The sequence below is a fragment of the Impatiens glandulifera genome, chromosome 1, assembly GCF_907164915.1.
Source record: "Impatiens glandulifera chromosome 1, dImpGla2.1, whole genome shotgun sequence".
Taxonomy (NCBI): Eukaryota; Viridiplantae; Streptophyta; class Magnoliopsida; order Ericales; family Balsaminaceae; genus Impatiens; species Impatiens glandulifera.
Genome location: NC_061862.1, coordinates 152,227,752 through 152,246,879, shown reverse-complemented (window position 1 = coordinate 152,246,879; position 19,128 = coordinate 152,227,752). Strand labels below are relative to the sequence as shown.

General features: G+C 28.2%; 3 protein-coding genes and 1 non-coding gene across 5 annotated transcripts; 2 read left to right on the top strand and 2 right to left on the bottom strand.

Moving 5' to 3' along the window:
* Positions 1–5,849: 5,849 nt before the first annotated feature.
* Positions 5,850–6,869, bottom strand: LOC124915627 (probable small nuclear ribonucleoprotein G). The gene is made up of 4 exons (XM_047456386.1): positions 6,732–6,869; positions 6,616–6,638; positions 6,154–6,275; positions 5,850–6,069 (listed from the first exon to the last, which is right to left on the bottom strand). Exons 1-4 carry the CDS (start codon positions 6,764–6,766, stop codon positions 6,010–6,012), a joined length of 240 nt encoding a protein of 79 aa, XP_047312342.1. The 5' UTR covers positions 6,767–6,869; the 3' UTR covers positions 5,850–6,009.
* A 178-nt stretch (positions 6,870–7,047) lies between these two features.
* On the bottom strand, positions 7,048–7,119 carry TRNAP-CGG. Its single transcript has one exon. It is a non-coding gene; the product is annotated as a tRNA-Pro (tRNA).
* A 2,148-nt stretch (positions 7,120–9,267) lies between these two features.
* LOC124920192 (rho GTPase-activating protein 5-like) lies at positions 9,268–12,043 on the top strand. The gene is made up of 3 exons (XM_047460626.1): positions 9,268–9,837; positions 9,911–10,382; positions 11,433–12,043. Exons 1-3 carry the CDS (start codon positions 9,500–9,502, stop codon positions 11,874–11,876), a joined length of 1,254 nt encoding a protein of 417 aa, XP_047316582.1. The 5' UTR covers positions 9,268–9,499; the 3' UTR covers positions 11,877–12,043.
* A 1,621-nt stretch (positions 12,044–13,664) lies between these two features.
* LOC124920191 (heterogeneous nuclear ribonucleoprotein Q) lies at positions 13,665–17,012 on the top strand. Of its 2 annotated transcripts, none has more exons than XM_047460625.1 (9): positions 13,665–13,798; positions 14,455–14,923; positions 14,998–15,138; positions 15,220–15,360; positions 15,453–15,626; positions 15,810–16,017; positions 16,092–16,327; positions 16,422–16,507; positions 16,609–17,012. In XM_047460625.1, the coding sequence occupies exons 2-9, from the start codon at positions 14,489–14,491 to the stop codon at positions 16,775–16,777; spliced, it is 1,590 nt and encodes a 529-aa protein (XP_047316581.1). In that variant the 5' UTR covers positions 13,665–13,798; positions 14,455–14,488; the 3' UTR covers positions 16,778–17,012. The 2 variants fall into 2 exon arrangements, with proteins under 2 accessions (XP_047316581.1, XP_047316580.1); XM_047460624.1 differs by having other exon boundaries at positions 13,691–13,798; positions 14,050–14,923.
* The last annotated feature ends 2,116 nt before the right edge of the window (positions 17,013–19,128 follow it).

The window sequence follows — 19,128 nt, the reverse complement described above, 5'->3', positions numbered from 1 at the left end:
GCTTAAACCAATTCTTGTAAAGTGTTCCGAATAAAGTATTAAATGAAAGTTATTCATGCCATCATTAATTACAAGTTTACGCAAGTTATTGCATGTCATGTCTCTATTTAATTTTGACTTCAAAATCAAGATATAAGGTTGGCGATCAAACCAATAAACTAGTCATAGTTAAAACTTTGAAAAATACATAGTTTAGTTAAATACAAAGAGTTAGATACATAAATTTCTCCTTTAAGAGCTTGTTTGATATTGGGTTCTTTGGATTTTACTCAAAAATTAATATTTTCCTTCTTTCACTTATTTTATACAGCAAAATACGTTTTATTTAATATTGTATTTCTCATATCTATATATATAATGATGCTTAATTTTTAAAGTGTCCGGATTACCGGGTCAAGAACTGTGGTTAATTTGGATACTTGGGTCGGATTGTGGGTTGACTCGCCTTTAAATTTAAAACGGTTAAAAATAAAATATAAAATGCTAGAGGTATGTTTCGAACTTGCAACCTAACAAAATAAGAACAACTCTTTAACCAACTAAGCTACAAAGACTTTATATTTTAATATTAATATAAGTTCAACTTTTTAACTAACTAATCTATATATATATATAATGATGTTGAGTAAATGGATAATTGGGTCGGATTGTGGGTTGACCCACCCATAAACTTAAAACGGTTAAAAATAAAATATTATCCGTAATTTTTTTTCCACGATTTTTTATATTATTAATCGTGCAAATACACGGGCTAAAAGCTAGTTTCTATCTAAGGGTAGGATGGCTATTAAATTTTGAAAAAATAATGTCAAATATAATTTTTACCAAAAAAACCCCTCAGATCAAACACTCTAAATATTAAGTTTTTTAACGATTAAATTATTAAACTTTTTTTTCACTAGAAACAAATCTTTTAAGAAGGTGAAAAGTCATATTTTTTTTTTTTTTTTTTTTTTTTTTTTTTTTTTTTTTTTTTTTTTTTTTTTTTTTTTTTCAAAATGATATCAATAATATTCTCATGTTTGATGCACATACCTTCTGAATATTCCGAATATATCAATTTCATTCTTAAAAGCAAACTAGATGAAATTATCGGATTTAAATTGTTTTTTATATTTTTAATAATGAGCTATTTAATTTGTTCATATTTGCTCTATCAACAAATTGCATGATTATTAAAACTGTAATTTTGTATATTTTATATAATTTGATATATCGTTTATATTGATTTTATAAAATTTATTTTGTATTATTTATTAATTAATTTTATTTTTATACATAATTTCAAATTGAATTAAAAGAAAATTAATTCTTTATAAAAAAAATAATTATAATAAATTTTTTAAATTATAAATAATATTTAAAAAATTATTTCATTAATTTATATGTATAACTTGTTATTAATTTGGTATTTAACTGATTAAAAGTGTTTACTCTTATGAAAATTAAAATTAAAATCTTTACCCATGTCAATATTATCTATAATAATCACTTTAAAATGTGAGATAAATTTATATTCAGTTGTATTGAAAATTTATAAAAGGCATTTTCAAATGTGATGATCTATTATTATAAAGAAAAAGTGGATAAATTAAAGAACTTTAATTTGTTCCTAAAGTCATAATTTAAGTACGAAACTTAAAACGACCTAATTCTTAAGATTGATTATTTTATGTTTGGGGACGGCTAAAGTTATAACCGAGAATTGATAGAAAGTTGACAAAAAAAAATTAAAATTAAATAGAAATAAAAAAATGTTTATAAATTAAAGATGACTATATGAGCCGTACATATTCAAGGACGTGCCGGGGGATTTAGAGATAAAACCTTGTTAATTTTGAAAGATGTACATGTTGGATTTTAGAGAAAAAATCTTTTTAATTTAAAAAAAAATAAATATATAATAAAAATAATATTTAAATGTATAGTCCATTTCACATTAAGACTTAATATTTAGTTATTATAATAAAAAACTCAATCTTTATTTCAAAATTCAATTATTATATTACTATTTAATTAATTATTTTATTAATTAAAATACTAAAATAATTATCTACTTAAATATTTTATTTTATATTAATAAAAAATAATATTAATATATATATATATCTAATATTTATTTTATTATATTATATTATAAAATTTATTTATATATAAATTAATTAAAAAATTATTTTATTTAAAAAATTATATTAATTATATTAAATAAAAAATTATTCACTATATAAATAAAATTATAAAATACTGTATTATCTAATATATCATTTAAATTTCAAATAATTCAAATAAATAAATAATTATGTTAAAAATTAAGGTTAAATATATTAAAATAAAAAAATATTAATTAATTTATAAATATATCTCATCTAAAGTAATATTTATTTGAAAAAAAATTAAAAACTAACTCTAAACAAATCATTCGTATAGATTATTTGATATTTTTATCTCAAAATCCAACTATTTAATTAATTATTTTATCAATTAAATACAAAAATTATCCTTTAATTAAATATTTTATTTTATATTAATAAAATTTAATATTAATATATATAAATAACATTTATTTTATTACATTATAAAATTTATTTTAATATAAATTAAATTAAAAATTTTATATTAATTATATTAAATAAAAATAAATTTACAATATAAATAAAATTATAACATGCTATATATATATATAAATAATAAAAATCCAAACGAATTATTTAGCTTTAGAGAATGCTTTTTTAGAATGAAACTCGAATTCAAACGAGTTTATAAATTAAAGTTCGACCTAGACTATTTAGTATTTACCTACAAGTAGAGCTGCAAATGAGTCAAATCGCTCGTGAGCTGCTTATCAAAACTCGGCTTGAGTTTGACTTTGTCCCATTTAATTTAATGTTTGCTCGATGATTTGTCGAGCCTCATATATATAATATTTTTATTTAATATTAAAACTCAAAATTTAATTTTTTTTTTCAAAGCTCAATATCCCGAAATCTCTAAAATAAAACTCAAATTTCTAATATAACTACATGAATTTTCATCTAATTTATTGAGTCTTCATTTGTTCTATTTCTTTCGCTCATTCTTTCCTTCTTCATCTCTTCTTCATTCATTATTCTACATTTCATTCATTATTCATATTTTTTTTCTTCGATTTTTACAATTTCTTTTACTCTTCATCAATTTTATTTTTAGTCTTCACCTATTATTTATTCACACATACATGTAATTAAATTTTATTTTCACTTTTATAATAACTATTTTTTTATTTTAGATAACTTTCATTTTTTTATTTTAAAAAAATTTAGCAACAAAGAATGAACAAATTATTTTGTTAATTAACTCATCGATAAGTCTTGTTCATCTTTTTTTCCTATGAATTAAGGCCTTGTTTGAGGAAGTGGTTTTTTAGATTTTGTCTTGGTTTTATCTAAAAAAAAATTTGTTTGATAAAAAGTAGGAAAAAATTAGTTTTTAAAATTTGAAGACTAATTTGCCCTTTGACTTTAGAAGATATGATGTAGGTGAGAGAATGATGGTTTAGAGAGAAAAGATAAAATTAGAGGGTAGTTTTAGTATTTAAATGATAAAATTATTTGATTTGATGGTTGATAAGATGTTTGGGTTTTGGAATAAAACCTGAGTTTTATCCCCAAAACCCCTTTCATCAAACGAGGTCTCAGAGAAATTTATGCTTATATAAGTATGTTTAATGAATATAAAAAAAAAAACATTAATTTTTAATCGCTATCGAATTAAAATTAATGTTTTTCTATATTCATGTAACTCTATATATATAAGATATATAAGCAGGGTTTCACTTAATGCATGAGAAAAAGATGAATAAGACTTAGAGATAAATTAACCAACAAAATAATTTTTTTTTCTTTGTTGTTGAATTTCCTTAAAACAAAAAGAAATTAAAATTATCTAAAAAAACAAAAACAATAGTTATTATAAAAATGAAAATAAAATTACATATAAACCCTCTTGTGAATGAATGAGAGGTAAAGACTAAAAAAAATACATGAAGAGTGAAATAAATTGTGAAAACCGAAGAAGAAAATATGAAGAATGAAAGAAATGTTGAATAATGAATGAAGAAGAAATGAAAAGTGGAAGAAATGGTGAAGAATTAATAAAAACAAATGAAAAGTCACGTATATACACTATGAATTGGGGTTTTATTTTAAAAAATTTGGGTCTTCATATGGGTTTTGAAGAAAAAAGAAAAAAAATATTATTTAAATTTTGAGTTTTAATATTAAATAAATAAATAAAAATATTATATATTATAAGGTTCGAAAAAACTCGACAAGGCGTCCAGCAAACATTATATGAACTCGAATATTAAACAAGTTAGCTCGATCAAAGTTACGAGGAGACTAATTTGCAGCCCTAATAAATGACCAAATGAATTTTGTCAAATTTAGATCTCTTTTATTACAATATTTTATTATATTTAAGACTCATTAACACAGTTATTTATATACACGGATGTTAAAACGTCATATTTATGATGTTAAAACGTCATATTTATGATGTCGTTTTATTTTTTAAATACATCAACTATTACGTAACCCTAATTCTCATTTCTTCAAAAGGTTTCCATAACTACCTCTCTTCAACAAACTGTTCTTCCGTCCACTTTTTTCACGACTACAACGAAGAACTCTAAGGCTTCCATCACTCATATTATGAACGATTGGTAGAAGGTAAGTAGGTAAATCAAGGGTTATGTATTTGGTTCATGAGATGTAAATTGCAAATACATATAAAAGAAGTTACATAAATTAGCGGTGTTTATGAAAGGTTCTAAATATAACAAAATATTACGACGAAGGTTTTTCAAGCGACAAGAAAATTTAAGAGCACTCAAAATTTCACAAAACACTTCAACTAGAGTACTAATTCGTCCCTAAAATATATTATTTTATTTTTTTAAAAGAAGTCTGACACGAGAACTTTCCCGGGGTCACCAATCCTAGTACTATTATCCTCCCCTAAATATATTCTAAACAAGGAATTCAAAGGAATTCCAGCTCATCTAGTTGGAGTTTCTATCAAACCTTGCGGGACCAAACTGAAGTTTTAAAAGATAATCAAGTTGTTGAATATTGACCCAAATTGAAATGGAAAACCCTAACAAATTCCTAACTAGAGTACTAATTCATCATTTATCCCCTAAAGTATATTTATTTTATTTTTTTAAAAGAAGTCCGACAAGAGAACTTCCCAAGGTCACCCATCCTAGTTCTATTATCCTCCCCTAGATATATTCTAAACAAGGACTTCCAGCTCATCTAGTTGGAGTTTCTATCAAACCTTGGGAGACCAAGTTTTAAAAGATAATCAAGTTGTTGAATTTTGACCCAAATTGAAATGGACCAAATATAACTAAATAAACCCATGGAAAATCCTAACAAATTCCTAACTTTTGGGGATGACACTCAGCTGAGATGGATTATGCCTATCCAAGTGACTAACAAATATCATGCCATTTAACAGAATTTAGAAGTATAAAGAATAAAGAAAGAGATTAGGGTTTGAGCTAACCCTTGATCAATAGTATAATATATATATATGGTATGATGGTTTGAGCTAACCCTTGATCAATAGTATAATATATATATATATATATATATATGTATGGTATGATCACATCAATCCTTCTATTCTAACTCAGTCTTTCAAATTCTTCTCACAATCTGCCACCCATAATCAGATCTAGTCCAGCTTGAGTCTCAATCTGCCACTCATAATCAGATCTAGTCATATACTAATTTGAAATACTTTTACAAAACTAGCATACAAAACAGAAGAAGGGTATAATAAAGTAAGGATGATATAGACTAATAAGGATCAAATTAAAAGGCTACCCACCCTTCATCCTTCATTGAATCTAGAAACATTTAAGAGTTGATTGCAGCATTCATTCAATTAGTTTTCAACAAATACAAGATAGCAAACATACAGTTTTATAAACATCTCACCAGTCACCACCAAAACCAACTGCGGTTATGCTCTATTTACCGGTTCAAGTGCCTCGACAGTAACCACACTGTTTCCCCTAATCACCTGCAAAAACATCAAACTAATCTAGATCAAAAACAATGTTGTCAAAATGAACTTCTTCATGATCAAACAGTTAGAAAAACCCACCACCATTCCTATATCATTCTTCTCATTCCCATTCACCTCCACAGTATTGTCAATAACAAGATTCATAAACTGATCAAAACCTCGTAGTGTTCCAACCACCATCCTGTTTGCATTTAACTTGACTGCATTCATCATAATAATCTTCAGTTAACTTTAAACTAATTGTTATAAACACTACATAGTTCCAAATTAACCACTTCAGTTTCATTATCATGAGAATTTCACACATTTAATGTTCTTGAAAACTCCAAAACACTTTTAATAGATCACCACTACTCACTAGAAAAGGAATTATAAAAAGACATTCTAGAAATTCAACATTTTACAAGTACTGCAACATATAAAACCCTAAGTAAAGCAAAATAGTGAAGGTTCAATTCAATCAATATCATATATAGTCGAATTAAACAGGTAAATGAACAGTCTAATACATAAGATCGTGATGAAAGAAGGAAAACATACTTTGTAGCTGCTTGTCCATGTATCTGTGACCAAAACGGAGAAAAATTACACCGGCGATTAGCTAAAGAAGAGAGTAATCAAAAGGATAAAGAGAGAGCTAAAGAGAGAGAGATTACTTTTTGAGATCCGGAGGCTGACCTGACCTGCTCATGATCGAATCGATGAAACAGTAAGAAGAGAGAGAAAGAGAGAGAGTGAGAGGTAGAAGAAGGAGAGAGCTTTAATGGAGGATTTGAAATCTCTGTGTTTTTTTGTTTTTTTCAGTGTTAAATGGGCCAGCCCAGGAAAATGTGGAAGAAAATAAATATGAGTCTATATTAGCGGTCCATAAATGGGCCTAGGCCCAATTAAATATGGGTTTATATTGGCGATGCATAAAGGGCTGGGCCATTAGTGGGTGTGAATTATGAAAAAAATAAAAATAAATAATAAGGGGTGTTGCGAGAATCGAACTCACGACCTCTCGCACCCGAAGCGAGAATCATACCACTAGACCAAACACCCAATTGAAAATGAAATTATGTTTTTCTTCTTATTTTTATTTTATTAAATACTACTTATGCATTCTCCATTAGATTTGAAAAAAAAAATATAGGCCTAAAGGTTAAGCATATAATCTGCAAACACTTAACCATTTAATAAGGCACAGAACTTGTCGTTTGTCAGGCTCGAACTCAGGAGACTGAGGATATTCACCTCTTATTATCGCTAGGCTATAAGAATGATAAAAATGTGGTCACAAGGGTTAAACATATAATTCACAAAAACACTTAACTATTTAAGTAGGTAGAGAATATTCATTGGGTGATTTTTTAGGTGTAACAAAATGATTGTTATTTTTAATCATTCATTTATGTTGATCTTTAGTTAAAGTTTGTATTTGTCAATTGTTTTCAATGCAATTAAGGAGGCGTCATTATTGTTTTTCTCTTTTTTAAGTATAATGTTTATTTGTTAGTTAAGAGCGTATTTTATAAGTTTTAGGATTAGTTCGTTAATGCAACTCACTACTTGTTAGGCCTTGTTCGGTTGTGGGTTTTTTTAAAAATTAAGAGAGAAAAAAATTAAATGATGGGTGATAATTCTGAGCAGGTAATGTTTATTTTTTATAAAAAGACTTAAAATGTATTAATATATATATATGAAATAAAAAATAATAATTTAAAATAAATGGTATTTTAGTATTTTTGTTAATGAAATAAGTAATGTGATCGGTGATAAGTGATGAATTAGAAAATTGATTTTTTTTTTTTTTTTTTGTAAAGATTCAAATTAAAACCTTTAAAGAACAATGCCTTAATATTAAATTTATAGCCTTTTGTATTATTTGTTTCTATTAATTAGATAAATGATGGCACCATAAAATATGGAGGGTGGCTTTATTAATTTGAAATTAGAAGATGGGAATCCTTTACAGTCTAGACAAAATATAGAGAAAAAATGGGTAGTAAAAAGTTGCAACAATATTCCCCCAAGAATGAAGATTCTTGCACTTTTTTTTTTTTTTTTTTATGTACTTTTGTCTTCCCACAAAACACACATACACTGTTCCCTCTCAACGGTCATATGCATCGGGATTTGATAAGTTTTATTTTGCTCTTTAAGAAGTTCCAAAATAATTTAATATCCAAAGAAAAGTAAAAACATCTCCATTTCTCAAAACTTAGGCTTATAATAAACCTAAATTATTATAATAACATTGAGTTGGGTTAATTATCAAAATATATGTATTAATAAAAAAAACTTAAAAAAGTATAAATATATAGTAATAAAATATATTTTTTTATTTGTTTGTAAATGTTGAATATTTTTGTATTTTGATTTATGAAAGAGTGATATGAGTTATGAAATAGAGAAGATGAAAATGTGTGATCATGGTTGAATTTTTTTTAATAAAAAATAATTTAGTAAGTTTTTATTTTAATTTTTAAAGGTCCATGTACATTCAAAATATAAAAAAAAACATTTAAACACAACGATAAAACATAACATTAAAATATTTAAAAAAAGTATAAGAAAAAACGGTAATTAATAAGTTATCGAGCTTGTAAATTTTCGAAAACACGATTAACAGATTCTACTGACTTTCCTGAACGAATTACAAAAAAATATCGTAATAATAGTATTATTAATGATACACATTAAACGAAAAGTTGACGATTTTTCTCGACCTATATAATCCACCAAAAAATAATTAGGATATAACTAATATATTGGATTTTAGGTTTTTTTAGATTTTTATTTAAAATTAAATTATTTTTTCACTTTACCGAGATATTTTTTTATTAAAATACTTTCCATTTAATTTATTCAAAGATAGAAGGGTCAATAAATTTATTTTTAAAAAATTAAATCAAATAATTTTTTATTTAGAATTAAATAAAACCCAGATCATACCACTCTTAATTTATAATTTACAAATCTGAATTCAGGGTATAGATACACAAATCGGGTAAGTTAGAACTTAGGACCACTGAGGCTAATTTAAATTTTAATCCCTAGTTTCAATCCATGTTTTGTGATCTTTTGTCTCATATTAGTTTATTTTCAAATAATCTACATTAGACAAATAACTTATTTTAAGTGAACAATAATAATACACATCAAATAACCCTCCATTCTACTCCACTTCCCAACCGAAACGGTAAGAAATTCTCTTTCCTAAACCCTTTCTTCTTCTTCTCTCTCTCTTCTGTAAATATAAAACACCATTGATGACTCATAAATGAAGAAGATAAAGTTGGAATGATGTTTACCTCTCACCATACTCTTTCTTTCCTTACCTTCAACTCAACTCCATTCCATTCATTAATCATCTAGCTACCATCTCCAAAAAGAGAACTTCTTTTCCTCATCTTTCATTATCTTTAATCCCAAACAAACCATGACAGAAATTTTCTTTCATTCCCCAAATCACTACTACTTATCTTCATCTTCAAGCTCCATCAATGGCATCTTAAATACCCATTCATCATATCCTGTAGCTGCTGAATCAGAACAACAACAACTGTCTCTATTAGCCCTTTTCATTACCCTCTTTAGAAAATCCTGTAAAACTGTCGAAACTGTTCAACATCTCTCCAAAATCCCATCTTCAATGGAGATTGGATTACCCACTAACGTTAGACATGTAGCTCATGTCACTTTTGATCGATTCAATGGTTTTCTTGGTCTTCCTTCTGAATTTGTACCCGAAATCCCATCAAGACCTCCCAGTGCCAGGTCTGTTTTTTCTTCATCATCTTGAGATCTTCATCTTTTAGTTAACTCAATATTCAATTTACATTAATTACAGTGCGAGTGTATTTGGAGTGTCAACTGATTCAATGCAACTATCGTTTGATTCAAGAGGGAACATTGTGCCCACGATTCTACTAATGATGCAGAGACGTTTATACTTACAAGGTGGGTTACAGACAGAGGGGATTTTTCGAATAAACCCGGAAAATGGAGAAGAAGAAGATGTTCGTGAAGAATTGAATAGAGGGATTATACCTGATGATGTTGATATTCATTGTTTAGCTGGTTTGATTAAGGCTTGGTTTAGAGAATTGCCTGAGGGTTTATTGGATTCGATATCGCCGGAAGAGATAATGGAAGCGAGATCGGAAGATGATTGTTTGAATCTTGTTAAACGGCTGCCGGCGATGGAAGGTTCTCTTTTAAATTGGACTGTTAATTTAATGGCGGATGTTGCTGAGATGGAACATTTGAATAAAATGAATCCTAGGAATATTGCTACTGTTTTTGCTCCAAACATGACCCAAGTAAGTCATTTATTTATTTGTTTCTAGTTAAATTGTTATTTTCATTGTAGTATTAAATTTGGTAACTATTCAATTTTGAAATGTATCATAAATGATTTGGATCTATCACAATGTTAAGTCTATTAGGTTTTCAAAATTGGAAAAATATCTATTTTTTATTTCAACATATTATTTTTTTTCTTAATTAATTTTAGATGTTTAAAAATGAAATGATATTTATTTAAATTAAAATTTAAAATTATTTTTTCAATCGGTTTTAAGTTTAGGGTTTATAGTAATTTTTTCAAATTTACAGATATTTTAATTTGTCAAAACTGATTTGGGTGACAAGAAAAATATATATTCAAATAAATCTTTATAAAAAATCAAAAAAAGATAAATTTTGTATTTATTTTTTATAAAATTTTGAAACAACATAATTCGATTTCTTTCTCACCATTTTTATTCTAAATTTTCAAATTTAGTTTGAAATCTTACAAAAATAAAGAAGTTTTTCTAATTAATTTATCATTTTATAAATGATATTTATTTAAATCAAAATTTGAAATTGTTTTTTCAAACGTGTGTTTTTTTAGATTTATAGATATTTTAATTTGTCAAAAACTAGTTTGGGTGAAAAAAATGTCTAATCTAACTAATATTTTTTTTTTTTAAAAAGATATTAATTTTGTCTTAATTTTTCATAAAACTTTCAAAACAACATAATGTAAATAACATTCCATTAATTTGATTCTAAATTGTCAAATTTAATTTGAAAGCCTTACAAAACATAAAGAATTGCAAATGTGTTTTTTAAATAATAATTTTATTTATAAAATGTAAATATTAATAAATACTTTCGATTTCGAATAATCTTATAGGACTAAATGTGATAATTTGATACTCATATAATACAAATTCAAAGTTCCATGACTAAATGTGATAGTTTGATACTCATACAAATTCAAAGTTCTCAAGCTCGTTTTATATAAACGACTCAAGTTCGAAAATTGGACCATTTATCAAATTGATTTAATGAAATGTTTTGTTTGATTAATTGAATTAAACTAGATGGATGATCCAATGACGGCATTGGTATATGTTGTACAAGTGATGAATTTTCTAAAGATTCTTATTACCAAGAATCTTAAAGATCGAGAGAAATTGGAATTGGAATCTATTGTTGTTGTTTATGACACGGAGCCACCGTCCTCCGATGAACAATCGCCGCTAAAACCGGCGGCTGGTTGCGATGAAGATGAGGGAATACACGAAAACTCACCTATAAAGAAGATTGGAGTTGATGAAATTGGGAGTTTATGTTCTTCAAGTAAGATGATGATAAATCAAAGGAGAAAAACAAACAACAATAAGGGAATTCAATCGAGTAATATGAATCAGAAGAAAGGATGTTGTAATAATAAGAACAGAGATGATCGAAAAAGGGAAATGAATTTGGTTGATCGTTTAAGTAGTTCAAGAACAGATCTTAGGGTTCTTGAAGCCTGGCGATGATCATGATGATTCATTAGTTGTGAATCTTATGAAAAAAAACATTTTGTGTGAAATGTTGGTTTTGTATAATTTTTTTTTTTTATAACTTGGTTTATTTCTGGTTTTGGTTTTGTTAGTAGGATTGAAGACACTTATTTAAATTTAAGCTAACCATCTTTTCTATTGTTGATGATTTTTGTTTGTTTGTGGGGTTTTATTGATTTGTGTTTTTGTTGTGAATTTTTGTATATGTAAATCTTGAATCTAATCAATAAATTATGTTGTTTGGAAAGAAACTTATTAGTCTAATGTAAACATTCTTAGAACGTTTAAAGAATTTAGAAAGATTTTGGAGAGAAATTATTAAGGTTTTTTTGAGATTACATGGTTCCTTCTCATATTATTAGTTTATTTTTAAAAAATAATTAACACACTTTTTTTTAGTCCACTTTAAATTAATTAAGACATTATAGTAAGAATCAAATCTTTTACCTTTAATATTGAGGAAAATTAAGGTATCAACGTTTGAATCATTTTTTATTGGTATGTTCAGTCATAAAATAAACTCAATCAATCTATTTATTTATTTTCAAAAAGTTATTTATAAATAAAACAAATATATATATAATCTACTTTAAAAAAAATAACAACAATTTTAATATATATATATATAAATCGGTTATCACAATTTTTGCTTTTACTTTTGTATATTTAATATCAACTTAAAATTGCAACTAAATTATGTAAATTTTAACATTTTTAATCATGATCACCATCATTCAGATCGATGTTGGTTCAGTTTGATATAGTCCTAAAATAAGTTATTTGTTTTTTATACCAACAATATTTGAATATGATATTTTTTAGATTTTTAGTATTATTAACACTTATATTGGTATAAAATTATAGCTAGGGTTATAAGTAGAATATTTTTCTTTGTTTTTAATTTTTATACCCTTTATTAATATTAATATTATATAATATATTTTATATAGTTTTTATTATTATTATATATAATATATATTTTTTAAAATAATTCAATATTATAATTAAAAATTATATATTTATTTTTATAATGATAATTTTATTAATTATTATTATTTTCTATACTTTAATTAGATTATAAATAAAAGTTTTTTATTTATTTTATTATAATTATTAATAATATTTAATTTAAATTAATATAATTTACAGTTTATATTATAACTAATTTTATATTATAATTAAAATTATATTAATTATTAAATATAATAATTATAATACTAAATAATAATAGTACAATAATAAATAAATAAATAAAGAGAATAATAATAAAATATTCATTATATAAAAAAAATGAAATTCATATTTTTATTGTAATTAAATAAAAAGATAAAAATATCATTTTATTCTTATATTATTTACCATAAATACAAAATTATAAATTATAGACAATTTTTTTAATTCTTATATATAATTTGTACCCTATATAAATTGTACACTCAGCACCGACACAACTCACGCACTAACAGTAAAATAAATATAAAAACAAAACATAATTTTTTTTAAGTAAAATACTTTAATTAAACAATTAAAAAAATACATTAGACAAAAAAATGTTTAAAAGAAATTGTAACACAATTAAAAAGAAATACATTTTTTATTAAATAAAATGTAAAATAAAAAATAAAATAAAAATTAATTTTATTTTATCAATGTTAAATATTGTGATAAAATATTACTTTTTTTTTTTTTTTTTGGATAAAAAGTTAAAATTTAAAGAAATATAATATAGTTTCTCATAAAGTGGTCAGATGGTTAAACCGAGAGCGGTCTGAAAAAAAAACCGGATTTGCTTTTCTATATCGTGCATAAACAGAAGTAGCAGCAGCAGCTAGGGCAAGAAAAAGAATCGATTTTTCGTTACCGACTGCAAAGAATCTCTACCGCTTCTCTCGCCTCAGGTTGGTTTCTCTCTTTCTCTGTAATATAGATATGGGTTTTGTAGTTTATCAATTGGATTGTACAGGAATTCGTTTTCTGTATTTGCTGTGATTTCAATCTCTTTTTACCTTAGGGTTCATTCATACTAGAAACCCATAAGATACGTACGATTGAATCAATCAATTCCTGTTCATTAATTGGATTGGGAAGTGTTATCATTAATTTGGAACATTATATGTTCTGAAACTGGAATTGCTTTGGGTTTGGGCAGGAATATGGAGACATTTGCTTTCTTTTGTTGTTGCTTTTCTTGGAATATCTCTGCATGTAGTAGTTCCTTGTGTATCTTTTTCTCACCCCATACACTTCACTTTCTCAAACCCTTCTTATTTTTGAATGTAATTGTCCAGCCTCGTGGCAAGTCGTTTGCTTCGATGATTTTGCACATGTTGATCCTCTTGTTGATCACTTAGTTGCTCTTTGACTGTTTCTATTAATTGTTATGATATCACCCTTTATTCATTCTGCATCTCCTTGGAAGCCTATATCTGATTGGGCACAGATTCAGTCACTGTTCTCACTTTTCAAACTCCTTTTTCCCTTTCGTTTTTTCTATCCATGTTGGATATCATTCTTCCTTCTCCAAATGCTCCTGGTATCTATGCTTCTATCATAGTTGCCGTGCAAGATCGATTCGTTAGATATATAAGATGCCGAGGACCAGATCAAATTCTACAGCTGCGTCGTCGGATGATTCTGGGAAGCCGGATGAGAGTGAAAAGCCCGTTGATTCTGAAGAGCATGTTGATCTTGAGGAGACGGTAGAAGAGGAAATTGAATATGAAGAAGTTGAGGAAGAAGAGGAAGAAGTTGAAGAGATAGAGGAAGAAGAGGAAGAAGTTGAAGAAGAGGAAGTGGAGGAAGAAGAAGAAGAAGAGGAAGTTGAGGAGGAAGATGAGGAGATTGACGCTGATCACAATGACAATATGAAAGATGCCGAAGTAGAGGTGGATGAGAAACAAAAACATGCAGAGCTTCTTGCACTTCCACCCCATGGATCTGAGGTCTACTTGGGTGGCATCCCGAATGACACAACCGAAGAGGATCTCAAGGAATTTTGCAGCTCTGTTAGTGAAGTGACTGAGGTGAGAGATTTTCTCCTTATACTACATTCTCTTATATTCGACTAAACACGTAATAGACAATATGTTAACAACAGGTGAGAATAATGAGAGGGAGAGACTCAAGTGAAAGCAAAGGTTATGCCTTCGTCACCTTTAGAACAAAGGAACTTGCATCGAAGGCCATTAAACAGCTTAACAATACCGAACTGAAGTTGAAAAAAAAACCTTCATTAGCGGTATGTCACACCCTTTTACAGATTGATGTCATTATTATTTTTGTTTATTATTAAAGCTTTATCTGTTATACAAATGAATAGGGCAAGAAGGTCAAATGCTCAACATCTCAGGCAAAGTACAAGTTATTCATTGGTAATATCCCAAGAAGCTGGGGAGAGAAAGACATGAAGAAGCTTGTGAACTCGATAGGCCCCGGAGTTGAAACTGTGGAGTTGCTGAAGGTTGTTTAGATTCCTATACAGTATACACAAAAGGTCTCTTTTGAAGGCACTATCTGATGGATCTCGTTTGCCTGTCTTTCATTGTATTTCAGGATCCTCAGAATTCTAATCGTAATCGAGGATTTGCGTTCATTGAGTATTATAATCATGCTTGTGCTGCGTATTCAAGAGAGAAAATGTCTACACCAGAGTTTAAGCTTGATGATAATGTTCCAACTGTAAGCTGGGCTGACCCCAAAAATGCAGAATCTTCGCCCTCTTCACAGGTGTGCTCATATTTTGGTCTTGGTTCAGTTTGGTAATAATTTCAACTTCCCTTGTCAGCACTGCAATAGTATATCGCTTTAGTTTATATAGTTGACTGTCTGATGCTGTTGTCCCATCTTTTTTTTTTCTGTTTGGTATAAAGATTTTTTCTAGATCATAATTAAGTTTATATATATACATAGGTTAAAGCTGTTTATGTGAAGAATTTGCCAAAAAACATAACTCAAGAGCAACTAAGGGATCTATTTGAACGTCATGGGAAGATTTCAAAGGTGGTTCTTCCACCTGCTAAAGCAGGTCAGGAAAGAAGCAGGTACGGCTTTGTACACTTTGCCGATAGATCGAGCGCAATGAAGGCACTAAAGAACACCGAGAAATATCAAATTGATGGTAAGAATTTGTAGAATCATTTTAGTGAAGAAGGGGATTCTGGGTGTTTTAAGACAATTAATTTGTTTGAACAGGACAAGTATTGGAGTGCTCTCTTGCTAAACCACAGGCTGATCAGAAGTCTTCAGGAGGAGGGGGGACTTCGTCCAATTCTCATAAACCAGCTCTTCTTCCAACCTATCAACCACCTCGGCTTCATTATCCGTTGGTTGGAGGTGGTGGTGCTTATGGCTCTGGACATCCTGGCTATGGTGCTGCTGCCGGCTATGGAGCCGCCGCCGGTTATGGGGCTGGTGCTGGTTATGGACAAGTAACTGATTGATCTTAAACATATATATATGTATATAGTTTGTAAGATGCAACTTTCTGATTTTGATTTTTTTGGGTTTCTCTTGGTGATGCAGCAATTGTTATTTCGAGGGGGACCTTCTCCTGCTGGTATGGCGATGGTGCCTATGCTTTTGCCAGATGGAAGGATTGGATATGTCTTGTAAGTTTACCTTTCTCCAGAGATTCCAAATTACGGGTTTGAAGTAAAAGATCTTTTGTTCCAGTTTCTTTTATTATATTGGGAATTATTATTCAATGTAGGCAACAAGGAGCTCAGCCAAGAACACCACCGCCTCAGTATAGAAGTGGAGGAGGTAGGAGCAGCGGGGGAGGAGGAAGTTCGAGTGGTGGTGGGAAAAGAGGAAGTGGAGGCGGCGGTGGTGGCGGTGACAGTGGGCGAGGTAGCCGGAGCCGGTATAACCCATACTGACTGACCCAAAAAAGAAAGAGAAAATTTACTCCATTTGAGATGTAGTTCTCTCAGTTAAAACCAATGGAACTTCATTCAATGGTGAATTTGTTCCAAATTTTCTTAAGACTCTTAACTGTTCCTGAATTGGTTTGTTTGTAATATTATTAGAGAGTGGAGGTAGTGCATAATTATTATGCTTTAATATTAATTACTATTATCATCTCTTTTATATCAATTGATATTGTTTGGTTCATCCATCGGTTTAGGGTTTAATGTCGGGTTGGTCTGTTTTTTCAAAAATATTTTTATACATTTTGTAGATGATATTAACTAACTATTGACAATCTAGACATCAAGTAAGCTAGAAATTGTTTATTTTGAAAGAAGAACAAATATATTTATTGAGGCAGGAAAAAGAAATCTATATTCATATTTCTTATACATGTTAAGTGACAAAACACACATTTTCATGTAAGAGCACTATGAACAGTGAGAAATAGTGAATGGTTCTCATGATGTCTGGACTCAGGGTCATAATAAAATTAAAGGGATTTCTTTCTTTTTTTTCTTTTTTATGGGTAGTATAAATGAGAAATTTGATAATATAACATTTTGATCTTGGTAAAAAATATGTATACCCCTCAAATAAAAATTCCCTTTTCCCTTCTCTTCTTTCCCCTTCCTCTTCCTTCCCCCTTCATTCCTCTCTTCTCTACGGCCACTAAACCACCCCTCTTCCTTCATTCCCCGAATTCCGAGCCCTCGACGCCGAGACGTCCAAGCAAATGTCGTCGATGTGTCCCCTTCTTCTGCCTCGATTGTAGCATCCCGTCGATGGGTAAAGTTTATATTGTTATAGTTATAATACTTTGACGTCTGCTTCGACATTGTTCATATTAATCATGTTATACTGTGTTTATTGTTAGCGCAGCAAACAAAAATGCATTTTCGCCTACGAAAAATGCATTTTTTTCGTAGATTTTTCATAGGCGACAATTGCATTTTTTTAGGTAACAAATGCATTTTTCGTCTGCGAAAGAATTTTTTTTTTTTGGGCTGAGAAAATGCAATTTAAATCTTTGAAGTAGACTAACTAGACTTGTCCCATTATTTGCAAACTGGATTGATGAGAGTTTTTATAAATTTGAAGACCTTGATTTTAGTTAGCTGTGAGGGGTTCACAACTGATGGTTTTGCTGCCATTGCTTCCAATTGCAGGTATATAGTTCTATAAACTTGATTTGTTTATCTTTTTGCTGTTTTGTATAAATTGTAATGTAATTGTTGTTTCAGATTTCTAAAAGAGTTAGAGAAACAAAGATGTGAAATGTGAATGAATTTAGCTTGGAAACAGAGATGTGAAATGTAATTGTTGTTTTAGATTCTTGAGAGAGTTAGAGAAAAAATGTATATTTGTATGTAAAATGTGAATGTATTTAGTTTGGAAATAGATGTCTCAATGTTCCATTTTATTATAATCCTTGTTTTAGTTCGGAAAATATGATTGTTTTAAATCTGATTGGTTCAATTGATTAAGTTATTTTTACATTAACCATTACATAAGTTAATTTGAAACAACACCATTTCAAACTAAATTGTTCTAAGAAATAGGCATTTAATGGTTTATGGTTGGTTGCATAATTATATCTCAATCAATAATTGCTCAAAGCACCTCAATACATTTGATTGTAAAATTGTGCTAGAAATAAAACTCTAATGACGAAAAAAAGTAATCATAATCATGTAAGTTATAACAACAAAAAATGAGTAAAATTGTGTTTCTTTAGTAACTAGTTGTAACAAAAGTTTTAACCAAAACACATACAAAATGTCTAAACACAACACAAACAGAAAAAAAAAGATCTAAAAGAGTAACCGCGCTTTAACTTATCAGAAAAATGGATTTCATCTCAAAGTCCTAAACAAAGGAGAACAACTGATTTTATAGCACTTTTTTTTGCTTCTTTTAGCACCACCAGACTTTGATGGGGTCACAAACAGGTATACAAATAAACCCACAAAACAGATCAACGAAATCAAAGACTCATACTTAACCAACAATCTCTGCAAGATTAGCCAAGTAAAACAATGTTAAAAAAGTTAAATGGCCTCACAGGCGAAAATGCATTATTCGTTTGCGATGATGCATTTTTCGCAGACGAAAATGCAATTTTGCTTATTGCGCTAACAATAAACACAGTACATGATCAAGCGCTAACAATAAACACAGTATAACATGATCAATATGAACAATGTCGAAGCAGACATCGAAGTATTATAGCTATAACAATATAAATTTACCTATCGGCGGGATGCTACAATCAAGACAAAAGAAGAGGACGCCTCAACAACGTTTTCTTGGACGTCTC

Excerpts from the sequence above, each read along its gene's own strand:
- LOC124920192 (XM_047460626.1), top strand. The coding sequence starts at position 9,500 with ATGACAGAAATTTTCTTTCATTCCCCAAATCACTACTACTTATCTTCA. Across the intron at positions 9,838-9,910 it reads TCAAGACCTCCCAGTGCCAG|TGCGAGTGTATTTGGAGTGT; the intron begins GTCTGTTTTTTC and ends CATTAATTACAG. Across the intron at positions 10,383-11,432 it reads TTGCTCCAAACATGACCCAA|ATGGATGATCCAATGACGGC; the intron begins GTAAGTCATTTA and ends GAATTAAACTAG.
- LOC124920191 (XM_047460625.1), top strand. The coding sequence starts at position 14,489 with ATGCCGAGGACCAGATCAAATTCTACAGCTGCGTCGTCGGATGATTCT. Across the intron at positions 15,627-15,809 it reads AATCTTCGCCCTCTTCACAG|GTTAAAGCTGTTTATGTGAA; the intron begins GTGTGCTCATAT and ends ATATATACATAG. Across the intron at positions 16,508-16,608 it reads GGAAGGATTGGATATGTCTT|GCAACAAGGAGCTCAGCCAA; the intron begins GTAAGTTTACCT and ends TATTCAATGTAG.
- LOC124915627 (XM_047456386.1), bottom strand. The coding sequence starts at position 6,766 with ATGAGCAGGTCAGGTCAGCCTCCGGATCTCAAAAA. Across the intron at positions 6,639-6,731 it reads CAGCCTCCGGATCTCAAAAA|ATACATGGACAAGCAGCTAC; the intron begins GTAATCTCTCTC and ends TTTTGGTCACAG. Across the intron at positions 6,276-6,615 it reads CATGGACAAGCAGCTACAAA|TCAAGTTAAATGCAAACAGG; the intron begins GTATGTTTTCCT and ends TGATGAATGCAG.